The sequence below is a fragment of the Marmota flaviventris genome, chromosome 4 (assembly GCF_047511675.1).
Source record: "Marmota flaviventris isolate mMarFla1 chromosome 4, mMarFla1.hap1, whole genome shotgun sequence".
NCBI classification, from domain to species: domain Eukaryota; kingdom Metazoa; phylum Chordata; class Mammalia; order Rodentia; family Sciuridae; genus Marmota; species Marmota flaviventris.
Genome location: NC_092501.1, coordinates 15,537,039 through 15,552,217, shown reverse-complemented (window position 1 = coordinate 15,552,217; position 15,179 = coordinate 15,537,039). Strand labels below are relative to the sequence as shown.

At 40.0% G+C, this 15,179-nt stretch overlaps 1 protein-coding gene across 6 annotated transcripts in view; it reads right to left on the bottom strand.

Annotated features, from left to right (window-relative positions):
- Window positions 1-15,179, bottom strand: part of Ablim1 (actin binding LIM protein 1) — a 279,926-nt gene that overhangs the window by 19,429 nt on the left and 245,318 nt on the right. For all 6 annotated transcript variants that reach the window (XM_071610879.1, XM_071610882.1, XM_071610880.1 and 3 more), the window contains 3 exons: window positions 14,831-14,986; window positions 11,305-11,340; window positions 9,472-9,601 (listed from right to left, as the gene is read on the bottom strand). In XM_071610879.1, coding sequence (XP_071466980.1) covers window positions 9,472-9,601; window positions 11,305-11,340; window positions 14,831-14,986 — 322 coding nt within the window. The remainder of the gene's footprint in view (window positions 1-9,471; window positions 9,602-11,304; window positions 11,341-14,830; window positions 14,987-15,179) is intronic.

Here is a 15,179-nt window from a genome sequence, read left to right as displayed (position 1 = left end):
TCTACCAGGCTAATGTTTCAATCACTAACACATTTACCGAACACCCATTCTAACCGGGCACTGGACTACTGCTGAGGACAAACAGGTGAATGAGACATAGTCCTTGCCTCCAAGGTCTCAGGGTCTACCTACTGAGGCTGACTGAAAAACATTTGTGTGTGTATGGGTGTGCGTGCATGTATGTATATGCACATATGTATACATATATGTACATGTACATGTTTACTCAGAGGTGCAAGAAAGGTGCTAGGAAATGAAATGCAGATGTCATTGATTCTTCAGGAAAGGTCCCTTGTGTTGGGCATCAAAAAGGAAGTTCTCAGGTGAGTGGGAAGGCCCATATTCTGAAGAGCTGGGACATCATAAGCAGAGACTGTGATATGTGGAAGCTACAAGACTGGTCAATGTTCTTCAAGGCAGTATCTTGGGCATGGCTGGAGTGGAGGGACGCAGCTTGGCTGCAAAAGTCCCAAGTGCCACTTGGACCATCACCCCTTCTGATCACAGGGGAGAACTGCTTGTATGAATAGAATGCGTAAAATCAGAAAGAGATTAGCTACTACCCTGACCCCATCTATAGACAAATATCTTGTCCCAAGAATACACCAGAAGATGTAGGGCTATGAAAAGTTAATGAATTATTTATGTAATTACTTTTATTATTGATTTTAAAGGGTTCTTTATATATTCTAGATACAAGTCCCTTATCAGACATTTGCACATCTTTTCCCATTCTCTAAGTTGTCTTTTTTGATAGTGCTCTTTGAAGCATAAAGTTTTAAATTTTGATGAAGTCCAATTTACTTATCTATTGATGATATTTTTAAGTAAATTATCAGAAAATAGATATCTAGCCAGTGTTTTCATGTTAAATTGTCCTAAATCTCACTAGAAAAGTGTGAAAGAGTTGCTAGAGTTTTAAAATATGGCAAATAGTTTTTAATTCCTCAATATGGACATTTTTAGGTAACTAGAGACCAGACCTGTATCCAATGGGTAGTTAGATATTCTAAATACGATATCTGGATTTGCTACTGGCTCAGATTTCTATTTGAGGCTATTAGAATCCCAGGTTTTTGAGATTTCAGACTTTTGTCTTCCCCCCCCCCCCCCCCGACTCACTTTAGCATCCAGTTCCCAATATTATAATGTTGACTTATTTATTTAAGTTAAATATTAGCTCCTAAAAATTATGAAGCTTCATCCCAAACTTCATCTACTAAAAAACTTCATTAAAAAGCTAGTGTACTGGGGCTGGGGTTGTGGCTCAAGTGGTAGAGCACTCGCCTAGCATGTGTGAGGCACTGGGTTCGATCCTCAGCACCGCATAAAAAAAATAAATTAATAAAATATATTGTGTCCACCTACAAACCAAAAAATAAATTAAAAAAAAAAGCTAATATACTGGGGTTGGGATTGTAGATCAGCATTTGCTAGAGAACTTGCCTAGCATGTGCAAGGCCCTGAATTTGATCCTAAGCACCACATAAAAGTAAATAAGTAAAATAAATATATATTGTGTCCATTTACAACAAAAAAATATTTTTTAAAAAGCTAATGTTACATAACAAATTAGAATAAAAAAAAATTTTTTAAAGTGTAACGTCAGAGATATGAAAAAATGTGCTCTATATGTGTAATATGAATTGTAATACACTCTGCTGTCACACATAACAAATTAGGGGGAAAAAAAAGGCTAATGTACTGCTGTGATGGTGCACACCTGTAATCCCAGCTACTCAGATGGCTAAGGTAGGAGAATCACAAGTTCAAGGCCAGCCTGGACAACTTAGCCAGACTCTGACTCAATGTAAAAAATAAAAAGGGCTGAGGATATACCTCAGGGGTAGAGTGAACCTGGACTCATTCCCAGAACTGCAAAAACAAAAAAACAAAACTTTTTTTTTTTTTTTTTTTTTAAAAAAAAGCTGATTTACAAACATGGTTTTATTTAATCTCACTCTCCCAAAAAGCAGGAACTAGCTCATATCTGAAAAAAACACATGTGAAAATAGAGGTGGAGGTGAGAGGGAGAGGCAGAGTGTGGCTTGCACCGAGAAGTGAATGCTGTGTTAAACCCATGGCTGAATTAGAACTGGGTCTCCGGTGTCCTCCCAGGGCTCAGCTGATTGTGTAAGTGCTTAACAAGTGTCTGAGAATGGACTGCTGAAGTGGGCAACTCATTCACCCTGCAGCTGTTCACTGGCCTAATTCAGGAGGCACCACTGCAGGGTCAGCCAGCTTATCTCTTTGATCTCTTAAGGAAAGAAAGCCAGAGGCTGTTTTTCAACAGTGGGATCCCAACAGCACCCCTCTATGACTCTCCCATTACAGTTTATTCCCAATAACTCCAATTTAATCATTCTACTGCAGAAAAATTCTTTAACTCTATAAATATTAGAACATAATTGATAATTGAAAAACAAAGTAATTCTTGGGGCTCTTATCAAAAGAAGACACAGAGGGTCTCTACTTTCTGGCTTTATTTTTAAACCTGTCTTTTGAAGACTCTTTCTGGGTCCTGAGCCATACTGCTTTTTTTCTTTAATCCTTTACCTTTAACCCTAGTGTCCTTGTAGGGGAATTTTGTTCTCATAGGTTTCGGTTGTAATACCCAATCAGATGAAATTTCCTTAAATCTGTTTTGATAATTATTAGCCAGTATCATGCACATACAAAGATATCTGCATATGCAGGACACAAAGGTTGAAGGTTATTAGAAATAGGTATTTGTATAAGTATTACAATCTACCAATAAGATCCTCAGCTGACAGGTGCCAGTAGAAGACACCCATCACTTCTTGGGTAAGGTTGAAGACTCCAAGGATCTTGGAGAAGCTGCCTGAACTCCCAGGAAGTGGATTGGGGATGCGTGTTGGCAACAGTTGGGTGTAGCTCTTTATTTGTGTGATCTTTAGTAATCATTGATTTCTCAGTTGTTTAGAAAGCACTAGTATAGTCAAGTGTTTATAAGTAATATTAATTTCTGACAAGACCTTCTTAAACACCAGGTAGAGAATGGTTCACCAATATGTTCATCTCAGAGACTGCACAATATAATGTTCAAGTACCACACTGGCTCAGCAGGGAATGAGGTCTCTGAATAGACAGTGTTGCCAAATACCAAAATCTGAGCCTTTGAAAGGCATGGAAAACTGGGGGAAGATTTTTTAAAAGCAAAGGAAAAATTCTCTTGATGAGGCCTCTTCCTTTTCTAAAGTAAAAACCTTTTCTTTAAATATTTAATTTCAACCCTACCCTAGCTCATGAAGACCTTATGAGGTTTTGAACTTAGCTCAATACTTGGGCAAAGTGATGTATGAAGCACCAGATGAAATATCATGTTTGAAAGGTATTATTATCATCATAGCCACTCTCATCTGCTAGTTAGAATAATATTGTTTATAAATACTACACTAATATATGTGCCTCTCATATGATAGCACATACATCACATTCAGAGATGATTTGTTCCTTAACTAAGTCCTTGGATTAGGCCATTCTCAGTTTTAATGATATTAGCTATTGCAATGAGAATCTATAACACACACACACACACACACACACACACACACCTATTTATATATTGGTATTAACTTTAAGCTTTTTCTTTGTCAGCCTTACAAGCCAATTTTCTAGCCCTTGGTAGATTGTTTGCTGGCAGGATTCTCACTATATTTATGAATCCAAATGCTTTACTCAACTTTGTTCTTCTTTTGGGGACCAGGAAAGCCTGAATGACTAATTCTAAGATAAGGGAATAGATACGGAGGTGCATGATTATGCTGGAACTTGCTAGCACACTGCCTAGCTTTCAGGCCTCCTCATGCTTATATTCCAAAGTATAAATGCACATGTGGAGGGAACCTTCATACTGGCAGCATCTAGAATTCTGTGACAGTTGCAAGATTGCCAATTCCTGCTTAAAACTTTAATAGGAACTTCCTTTCTCCAGTAAGTGTCAATATGTATTTGCATCATAGCAACTTATATCTATGGCAAAGTAGAAAAGATTCCTTTCAAAGAGACTTAATTTATGCAGCTCTCTTGCTCACAAATCCAAATTATACTTCCTGGCCATAGGATGTCATATTTAGCAGTATTTCAAAGGGAGAAAGAAGAGAAACTCAGCAAGTGTTGCACAAACAAAGTCTGAAACAAGTGAAAAAATTTTTTTTCCAGATCTCTAGTCAGGAAGTTGTCCAAATGGCCCAATGATGACATACTAACACAGAATGAGGCTGCAAGGAAGATTGCAGAACAGAAATAAAACCAGATGGATGTTACAGAAAATGGCTGGGGAAGCAGGACACAGTCTGTAACATGCATCTCAGCTTCTCACCCATGCACATGTCCTCAGCTCAGTGAGCTCTGGGGGCTTGGGCCACATGCATCAGAAACAAGGACCAGGAAGTGGACTTGGGCAGCTGCAGGCTGGGCTTCCTGCTGCCAGAGTAGCAAGGGCCCCTTCTGTTTCTGGCAACATGTTCCTGAGATGGACACCCTACCTTTAATCTCACATTCATTTAAAAAATAACTTCCCCATGATCACAAGTTCCAAAATAAAAAGTTAATGTACCCCTGGGGGACATCACCCCATTTGAAAGATCTCTTAGATGCGTTCCTCAAATGGCTGTAAGTTTCCTTCCATCTGAAATTTCCAAGTGCTAGAGAAGCCGTCCATGTAAATCGACACAATAGCTAAGAAATAATTCCTTGGAATAATAAGGATTTAGCCAAATATGTTAGGCTTTTAAAGCGATATTTTTTTTTTTACAAATTCTCCATGTTTTATTTGCTGGGTTAGCAAAAAGCTCATCTGATTTAAAAAATAAGAATATACTGCTGTGTACATATTTTATAGGAAGTATATAAATTGTTTCATGTGAATAAAATATAGGCCTCTATTCAATAAAAAGAAAAATGAGAGAAAGAAGCAGAGATCATTAGATGTTTTTAAAAGTGTAAGTTCAGGGTCACGCTAATTCCTCTTGGTCTAATGCTTTTTATAATTTAGACAACATTTGTGTTGAAAACTTCAAAATCAGACTGAAAACAGAAAAGAATACATCTTTACATTTTTTAACACTGAACCATTTGGGCACACAGAGGTATTATAATTTTGTAATTAAATGATTGAGAACGATTCTTTGTTTTAGCCTCAATAAAGATGCAATTTTCTAGTGGGTCAGGAGGCTGAGGCAGGAAGATCATGAGTTTAAAGCCAGCCTCAGCAACTTAGTGAGGTACTAAGCAACTCAGTGAGACCTGTCTCTAAGTAAAAAATATTTAAAAAGCTAGAGATGCGGCTCACTGGTTAAGCGCCCCTGGGTTCATTCCCCAGTACTGCCCCTCCAAAGAAATGTAATTTTATTTTCTGGTTTTAAAGAGATGAAAAATAAAGGTTTGCTTAAAAATTTTTATTTGCACCTATTTATGTGGAAGCACGTGCACCTAATGGGAACAAGCTCTTCTAGGGATGCAAGGGGCTGGGGTCTGGGCTGGCTGATGCCTGTTCCTAGTATGAGCCCTGGGCTAGTTGCTTAGCCAGGGCCTCTGCTCCATGGTCTTCCCATTGAGATGCCTTCACAGGGAGGCTGTGAAGAGTGAATGGAATGAGGCAGTCAGCAGTGTTACCAGCACCATGCCAACTGCGATGGACCATATACGGGGCACTCCAGCTCATATCTTCCCGAAGAGGGCTTGCATCCTTCCTGATGTATAGACCAGGCACATAACACTCAAATGGGTAAGTACATAACCCGAGGTCACAGAGCCAGCAAGTGAAAGGAGTAAGAGTTAAATCCTGATTCCAGTGCCTCGAGCTTTCCCTCTCTCTACATGACCACTTGGGGACACAGGGTACTGCTAGTCACAGACATTTTGCCATGTGTTATTTAATACACTTTGTGTAACTTTTCAGGGCCAATGAATGAAATACTTTCTATAGAAAGTATCTCTCTGAAAGATGAAACATGCCATAAACAAACTAGGAAATCTACACTTTAATGAATCAAAAATGTATTTTTTCTTGAATACCAGAAATAACCTAAGTCTTAATTTGGCCGAGGGCTGCTTTATTAAACTCTCTTTAAAATACATGCTGATTTCCTTCTGGTTTTATAAACATTTGCTGAAGTATCATCTTGACATATGGATAATAATTTCTCCCCAAAAAACTAATTAGCAATAATAGTTTTGAATAATCTGTCAAAGATTTTTAGAAAGTGCTGTGCCTTCCAAAAAACGTGCTAATGGCAAATGGTGTGTCTTCAGTAAGCATGTCAGCAATATTATTTTCAAAGCATGGAAAATGCTGAAATAGCAAATTTCTAAGATAACTAAGCCTGGTGCATCTATACTTTAGGACTCAGTCACTCAGGAATTTAAGTGAGTTAAAAGGAAAAGAAAAAAAAAAAAAGCTTGAGTAGACTGACAGTGAAAGTCCAGGAAACTAGAACATTTCTGTTCAATAGATGCATTAGCAAGGGAGCCTTGTTTTTGGACTGTTCTTAGACCCAGAGAAACAATGGAGCTTGCTTCCTCCTCCTCCTCTTCCCTGTGCTATTTTTCTTGTTAACTTGTTTCAAGTCAAGATTACAGAACAAGTTAGCCCCTCTGTGGGAGTTCATGCTTAATTTAAATTATGGGCCTCTTCAGGGCTCTCCTCTCCCCCAACGTGTGGAGGGCCCCAGCCCAGGACTCCGCAGAACCACAGCCACAAGGAAGAATGGGGAAGAATGGGGGGGGGGGACAGGAAACAGAAGGCAGAGCCTCTTCTCCATCATGTGGAAAGAAGGACAAATTAAAAGCAAAGGTGCGGAAGAGAGAGAATTACGCTGTCATAGATCATGTTATGTTGCCCAAACATGTTAATATAGTTCAGTGGCTTATCCCTAGAACATACGACTTTTAGACATTTGTTACTACACACTATTGGGTTTCGCTGAGATGTATCACATGTTGAACCCAGGAAAATACCCCAAGTATATATTATATTTTGCTTTTGATGCGTACAAAAACAAAATAATAATATACATGTTTTTTCTAAGTGGCAGATGACGAACCATACAGTCTTAAATATACTTCCTGTTTCTTCATCTAGAGCCCTTAGAAATGACACAGCTCTCCAAATGCAAGCTGCTGTGCCAGTTCTAAGGCCACCGTTGGGTACCGTCATGACACACGCAGGCATGCTGGAGGGTCAGAAGCTTGGTGGCTGCTCTAACTCTTGGAGATGTAGCTTATTAGCCTTGCTGCGGTGCTAATAAATCTCCACTACGCAGCACAGGTGGCCCTGCCGAGGCCTGCCTCCTTACCTTTGACATGGGGAAGGAAGTGGTGTCGGAAGGGGGGGTTGGGGCGGGAGTCGCTGTGGGTGGAGCTGAAACTGCTGGTGCGCGGGTGGGACACCCTCTGCACACCAGGAGACAAAAGCTCTGTGCGGCAGGGAATCGGACAGGGCCGAGGAAACAGAAAAGAAGAACAGAAATTAACACAGGAGCAGGGAAAGTGGCACTGTTCCAACGGGGGACAAGAGTGTTAACCAGGAGTCTGAAAAGGAGGAAGGAAGACGAGTTACGAATGCACCTGCAGAGGGTTAGGCGAGGGTGGACAGAGTCACTCTCAGAATAAATGGCTTTGGTGAGGAGGAATGGTCCCAGGACACGCTCTGGCAGTTTGACGCCAGCTACTGTGGAGCGAGGACTGGGCACAGCATGTGGACTCAGTGACACCGGTTGATAAAAAGCACCTGACAAAATGGAACCCTCAGAAATGCACGTGAAAAATGATAGTCATTTCAAAAAACGTGAAAAGAAGTGCTTGTGTGTAGGGGTTGTATTATTTTTTCAAGCTGCGAACTCATCCCACTTTGCAGTTTTACATTTTATTTCACCTACACAGAAGGAAAGTCCGTTTGTGTTCCCCAGGGGGCAGAGTGGGGTTGGCTCTTGAGAGCTGGCATCAGAGTTGGGACGGGAAGCAGCATCTCAGAGAAAGAATGGACCACTGCAACTAGACCTGGACCTGGGCGATTTAAGACATCATCCAGCACCCAGAATTTGTAGGGTGGATACACTGGGGTATTGTACTCAGATCACAAATACCCTATGAGTTTCATTTTAAATGGTTAGGACTCCAAAAATACCAGCTTAACACTTGGAATTTGCATATTTGTAGCATATTGTGAAAGGAGGGAAGAAGAACATTCCAAAGGGTCCTGGCATCAGAACCATGATTGGAAGAGATGAAGACTTTCCAGTGCTCAGTCAGGACGGGAGTTGCAGGGGCGGGGGGGCAAGTGTTGCTGACTGACCACTCCCTCGCTGCTCAGGGGTGTGTGGAAGATTACCCTGCAGCCCCCACACCATTCCAAAAGTGCCACAGCTGGGCTGTCAAGGGTTTTGGTATATGTACATCTGCAGGTTACAGCAAGAAGGATTTCACACTGCCCAGAGAGCAAAGACTTAAATGGAGACCCTTGTCCAAGACATGAATAAAATGAATGTAGTTACACATTAAAAGAGAAGACGTTTCCTGAAAACTTTCATTTAACTTAATTCATTTAACATAATTCATTAAGTAAATACAGATAAACCTAAAGAAATGGATATATTACTGAAATATCCAGTAGTTTCAATCTTATTACATTCTGCAAATCTCCTTTGGTTTTATTCCTTGTGTTATTTAAAAAGTTAGCATTTGAATGGGTTTGTGAAGTCTTCACAAATGTACAACATCACCCCCAGGTTTGTTTGGAAGCCAACATCTTCCCTGTGACTTGCTTTCTCGGGGCTTCCTGGATCTCTCCTGGGATCGCCATTCTGCTACACACATCAGACCTCACTAAGAGCTATAGGAACTAAATTCTCTGCAGAAAAAGGGCAACCTAAAGTCTGCTACTATGTGACATTTTCTACTGTGGTATATCCCTGAGATTTCTGTATATTCCAAGTTTGATTCAAAATCTTAGGGTTGGGAGGCATCTCAGAAGTTACTAGGACAAGCCTGAGTCCTCTTTCTAGAAGGCACATAGCCACACATGCTTAGAAATGCTAGGTGCCTAGATGAGGGTATTCTAAACCCTTGTCAATAGATGGCTAGTACTGGATTTTAGATGATGTTGATATGTCTAAAAAGCATATCAAAGTACTTCCTGGTGGAGAGCTTCATTATAAGTCTCAAAGTGACAAAAATCTTATCACACCTGAAAAAAAAATCTCCTTTGCTGCCAATATTTCACTGTCAAAATATAATTTAATAAATTACAGTGAATATAGCCATAAAATGATTGAAGTTCCAAGAAAAGATATAACACAAAATATAGTTGGGTATCAGTTTTCATTTTGTTATGGGAGAGGATCAAAAATACTTAGCAATCAGATTTTTCAATATGCTATGCATGGCAGGGATTTCACACAGAGATAACAGCTTATCATGTAGGTGGATACTGGGAACTGTGGCCCTTACCAGGTCTGTGGAAATGCTGGGGAGAGCGCGAAGTGGTTGGAGTGTAACTGTGGCGGCTGTATACAGGGGAGTTGATGGAGCCCTGGCTGGTGGATCGATGGATCACCCGATCCCGAATGTCCTGGTAGCCCTAGAAACAAAGCATGGGAAAGAATGAGGACAAAATACTTTGATGCTACTTATGCACATTTCCAACAAAACCTGGTCCGTAGCCAACATCGCTAGGGAGTTATCTTGGCTACCTGTTGGTGTTTACTTCTTAGGGTCACATTCCATAAATATGCAAGCACCTGAGCATTTTGTGTCTAATGCATTTTGTTCAAACCTGCAGTTCTTGTAATTATTAAAAATTAAGATGTAAAATCATAAATTCTATGACCATGTTTATATTGTGCTTTTCAGTTTTACAAAGTGTGTCCACCTATGTCAGATCTTCCTAATGGTAAGGAAGGGCATGGCATTGCCTTCCTTCCCCACTAATGTAAAAACAAGGTTCCAAGCAGTCAGACACACAAGTGCATAGCTAGCACAGGTAGGGGTTCCCATCCAATGGGCATCCATATGCAACTTTGTCCTGTGTTCTGACCACTGACCCATGCTGTAACACTATATCTGGTGACATTTTAAGTTGACACACCCGGAGAACAGGTTGGTGATTGCCTTAAGGCCAGTAATTCTACTCCTCACCTTGGGAAGTATATTCCAGGGAAAGAATTTAAAATGATCTTTAAAAGTAATAATTCAAAGATTTTTATAATACCACCATCCATAAAGGCAAAGATCGGTATTATATACTCAACAATTGGAGAATAATTCAGAAACAATCACTTTGATAGAATATAATGTCACCCATGTCGAAACCCAGAAAAGGACATATTGGGTGATAGGTACAATAAATTAGACATGTACAAATGCAATATAAAACTTTCCAAAAAAAGTTGGAAGAATGCAAAAAGTATTTTATGTTTCAGGGGTTTGTTGTCCTGTGAAGCTTCTACTAGCACATTCTTTTAAAAAAAAAAAAAAAAAAGCTTAAAAGAACACATGAAAGACTGAATTAAAATCTCAGTGTGGTAGCTTTGTGAAATTGGACAGCAAATGTCAAGGAAACTTTGGTTTGATTTACTTGGCCATATAAAATATACTATATATATATATATATAAAATAACACAATGACAACACAAAAAGCCCCCAAAAGATGTGCTTCAGTCTTACAACTAGTCCATAATTGAAGCTGGTTCTTCATAAATTCAGTTATAATTGTTAGATCAGTACTAGAAATCAGTTGCTCACAGTATTTACCCACAAACCATGGAAATATTATGGACTTTTCACAATCTTGAATTGTAGAGATTTTCTATGATGGATTTTAGAAAGAGTATCCAGAAAGCTGCTTGATGCTAAGACCAGAACACTGAGTTTACACCAGAAGAAGTGACTTCCCGGGAAGAAGTGGTTCTGCTTATGGATGACACTATGACCACTGTTGGGCTCATCAGGTGACCCAGTGCATTAGGGTTCAGATAACTTAAGTGTAGATGACACAGAGAGCCCCACCCTGGATGGTGGCCTCCATCCCTCCAGACATTCGCTTAGCAGTTGGAGGTACAAATTCAGATTAACATGAGGCCCCTTTTATTCCACAGATTACATTTAGAAAGAAATGTATTGCCCTTTTAAGATCCTACCTTACAGGTAGGTAATCCCTATGCCACTATAATCTCGGTTTTTGTTTCTTTGTGTGTTGTGTCCTTTTTCAAAAAATTCCAGTCTAGGCAAGATCCAAACCACTTGCAAATTTCACTCATTAAAATGGTCAAAATGGTACTTACTTCTGCTGATGGAGTAGGAGACAAAGTCCTTGGAGACTAGGACAATAAAAGAGAAGTCAAAGTCACAATGTTGTAAATTTTTTTTACCAGTTTTAATTAGATTTGCTTATCAGATTAGTTGGGAACATTATTCCAAATTCATGTGCCAACATCTGTTACCCATTCCTGTCTTCAGATTTAATATTTACTGGGGCCCATGGTAAACTCTGACAAAGTTCTTGGGAGAGATTCTGGTGCACATTTTTTTTTTTGCCCAAGAATCATGGTTTTAACAAATATATTGTTAATAGTATTGTTAACTTAATAAACATATTGATGTCTTAAGTGATCAAACTAGACAAAATGGAATTATTTCCCCCTATATATTCACACTACGCCCAGATTTCCACTGTACTGAGTTATAACATCTACAAAAACATGGGATTTTGTAAACATGTTTTTAACTAAATTATAACTTTGGCAATCACTGAAAAATAGTTTGGTAGGAGTGTGATGACCAGGCATGTGGATCCTGTCCGGGCTGCCTGGCCAATTTCACCACCACACAGCTTCTGGCTTCCAATCGTCCAAGTACACAGGCTTCCTTAGGGCCACCAACAGGCCAAGTCCTGTCTCACCTCAGGGCCTTTGGACTTGCTCTTTCCTCCACTACCAGGGCTTTTCATGTAGACACCTGCAGAGCTCACCCCCATTTTCTATTCTATGAAGTCTCAGTTCAAAGTCACCTTCACACAGCACCTGCTGTGACCCTCCTATGGAAAACAGCAACTTCTCCCCCAGCATTCTTTCTTGTTACTTTCCTTCATTTTTCTTCATGATACTACCTCCCTGTAGAATTCTCCTGTGTATCTGTTTACTTCCTGTCTCCCAAGCTCAATGAGGGCAAGGACTGTTTATAACAATCTATTCCCAGTGATGAAAGTAGCTCTTGCCACATATTTGGTGCTCAGTGAATATTTTCTGAATAAATAAAATGTTTGTAATTAAAATGTAAAAAGTTTTCAATTAGAAATGAAATGCAAAATAAGCATTCTAAAGAACAACATCAGGGGTGGATTTCTTAGTTTTAGAATTGGATCTTTTCCCCACATTAACAATGACATGGCAGACTCTCTTGCACTGCAAGCTTCCTCAGGCCCCATGGTAATGTCTGCAGCTATGGCCTGTCTCTAGGGCATCTTTGCTGGCCAAGGATGGCCCCCTGTGGAGAAGCTAGCTCTCCTCCTGCTCTGATGATGCATTCTGGATCCACTCCTCAGGTGGAGGGCTACGCAGAACTCAAAGTTACTCCTGTGTTTCTAAAATGTCTATATATGGATTCTACAAAGGAAGTGCTAATAATGAATGGAATAAATAATAGAATAACTTGTAAAGTTTACTCCCTGCAAGATCCATGTGTTGGGGAGAGTTTGACATACCTGATATCTATTCCAGGAGACATCCTCTATCCATAGAGAAACCCTTAGGTCACCATTCCAGGTTATGATGGTAATGGCATTGAATCTGAGAGCAGCTAGAATTTCTGTTGAGCATTTATGTATGAATTACTGTTCTAATCTAAATACCTTACCTAATCCTTATATAAAGACTTTAGAGGTAGGTAGCAATTATTGTTTTCTACCTTGAGTTTACAGGGAAGGAGACTGAAGGATGAAATTTTCTCAGTCATATGGTTCATAAATATAGGGTTAGTAAATACCAGAGTCAGTGTTTTTTATTTGTTTGTTTGTTTTTGTGGGCACTGGGGATTAAATCTTAAATACAGGGGTACTCTACCACTGAGCTACACACCTCTCAGACTTTTTTTTGAGACAAGATTTTGCCAAGTTGCTCAGGCTGGCTCAAACTTGCAATCCTCCTGCCTCAGCCTCCTGAATAGCTGGGATTATAGATGTGCATCACCATGTCCAGCCAGAGTCTGATTTTAAATATTGAAAATTTCACTTCAAAGCCTTAATCCTTAAGAGCCTGATGTTTTACTGCCCCAAATGGATTCACTTGGAAACACAGACCACCACAAAAAAACTCAGCTCCTCCTTGGTTGCATGACTTGAACATTAATAAATTCTCATCCACTTGCTCTAAGACCAGCCCCTATGTAATTTGTTCGGGAGCCTCTCCTTGCCCTTGATCACCTAGGTCACTTTGCAACACTCTTTGTTGCCCAATGGCAACTCAACAGCCCAGGCCAATCAAACTGCATTTGAGAGCTGCCAAAGATACAATGCAGCAAAGCAACCACTAGGTGGCACTACATGAAAATGGATGTCACCTCTGGTTTAATGGCCCATGGCAATGAAGAGTTATGATCTGGAATAAAACCCTAATTAGAAAATAAACAAATAGGAGGAATGTTATATAAATATAAATCAATGTAAATATAATTATAAAACAATAAATATTATCTGTGTATAACTGACGACAAATTAAACAGATTCACTATACTAATATGCTTTTCCTTTATCTCAGTTAAGCCTGAAAACACTACGTGACTGTCCACTCTCATTCAACTTTGGCTGAATGGCTGATTTGAGGCAACTACTTGGATAACATCTCCCTCAATGGACTCAAATAGTCTACAGATGATTCCAATTTAAAAACTAAAGTGGGAAGGGGTGCTGGGGCAGTAGCTCTGAGGTACAGCATGTGTTTAGCATGCTCAAGGCCCTGGGGTTAGTCCCTAGCACCAATAAATACATAAATAAATAGAGAAAAACAGAATGAGTTGAAGAGGCCAGGAAAAAAAGACCAGAGGGAGGAGCCCAAGCCATGTGAAGCTGTGGTCCGGCAGTGGGGTGTGTCTGTTGGCCAAGCACCACTAAGCCCCAGGAGGACAGGTAATAATGGTAGCAGCTGCCATTTGCTGAACATTAACACGTTTGTCCCTCTGTTAACTGCTCTACATCGATTAGTTTTTGTACTCCTTTCTAGCCCCCTGTGAGGTAGCCTATTTTCCAGATGAGGGAAGTAGAATTGGAATGGTTGTCACATGGCAATGTCAGACCACCAGTGTGTGGTGATCCCTGGGTAGAGCCCAGGTAATTTGATTCCAGATCTCACCTCATCCCGGTGTACTTTGCTGTTACCACAATCTCTACTTTTTTTCTTTTCTTGTACATTCTGATTATGTGAAGATACTGAAAACTGTAGCTACCAAAATTTCGGTAGCTACAGAAATGCTCTCTCTCATCACAATCCCCATGAATATACTTCAGGCTCATTTGAAGTTCAAGACTCCCAGAAGACTCTCCCTCCCCTAGTCTTCCCTGACAACTCTACAGCTTCTATCCCAGCCTGACTCTGCTGTTTTATGTGCAGTTCACTGGTTCTTCCACCTCTGTAACCTCCCTTGGGACAGAGATCACGTGACAGGTTTTGAATACCTTAAAGCACCTGGTGCGGAAACCCACAAACAAAATACAGTCGAAAAGACTGATTTATTTTAACTCCAAACATCAGTTGTTGCACATGTGACTACAAAGAAAGTGAACTGCGGTACATCCTGCAACCACCAGGAATTTATTACCTCTCCAAGGCTCTGTCTCTCCTGCTTGTCATCATAGCCCGAGGTGTAGAAAGGCTCATAGGTAATGAGATCAGGACGTTCAATGTCATAAATTGCCTTGACCTTGGGGATGGCGGCTAAATCCTTGTAATCCAGGATTTCGTTGTCTACTTTTGCCTAGTAAAGTTAAATGGAGAGAATTGTTACTCTGCAGTCTCATTTCTTGAGAAACTATTGCCAGTAAATTTTATGTCTTGTTTAAAATGTGAAGACCTTAAAACAAACCAAAACCCCTTGCTTAGCGCAGCCATGCTTTCCAGTGAATTACCAATTTATACCATCAGTTAATCAGGTTTTTTCCCCCTTAAAT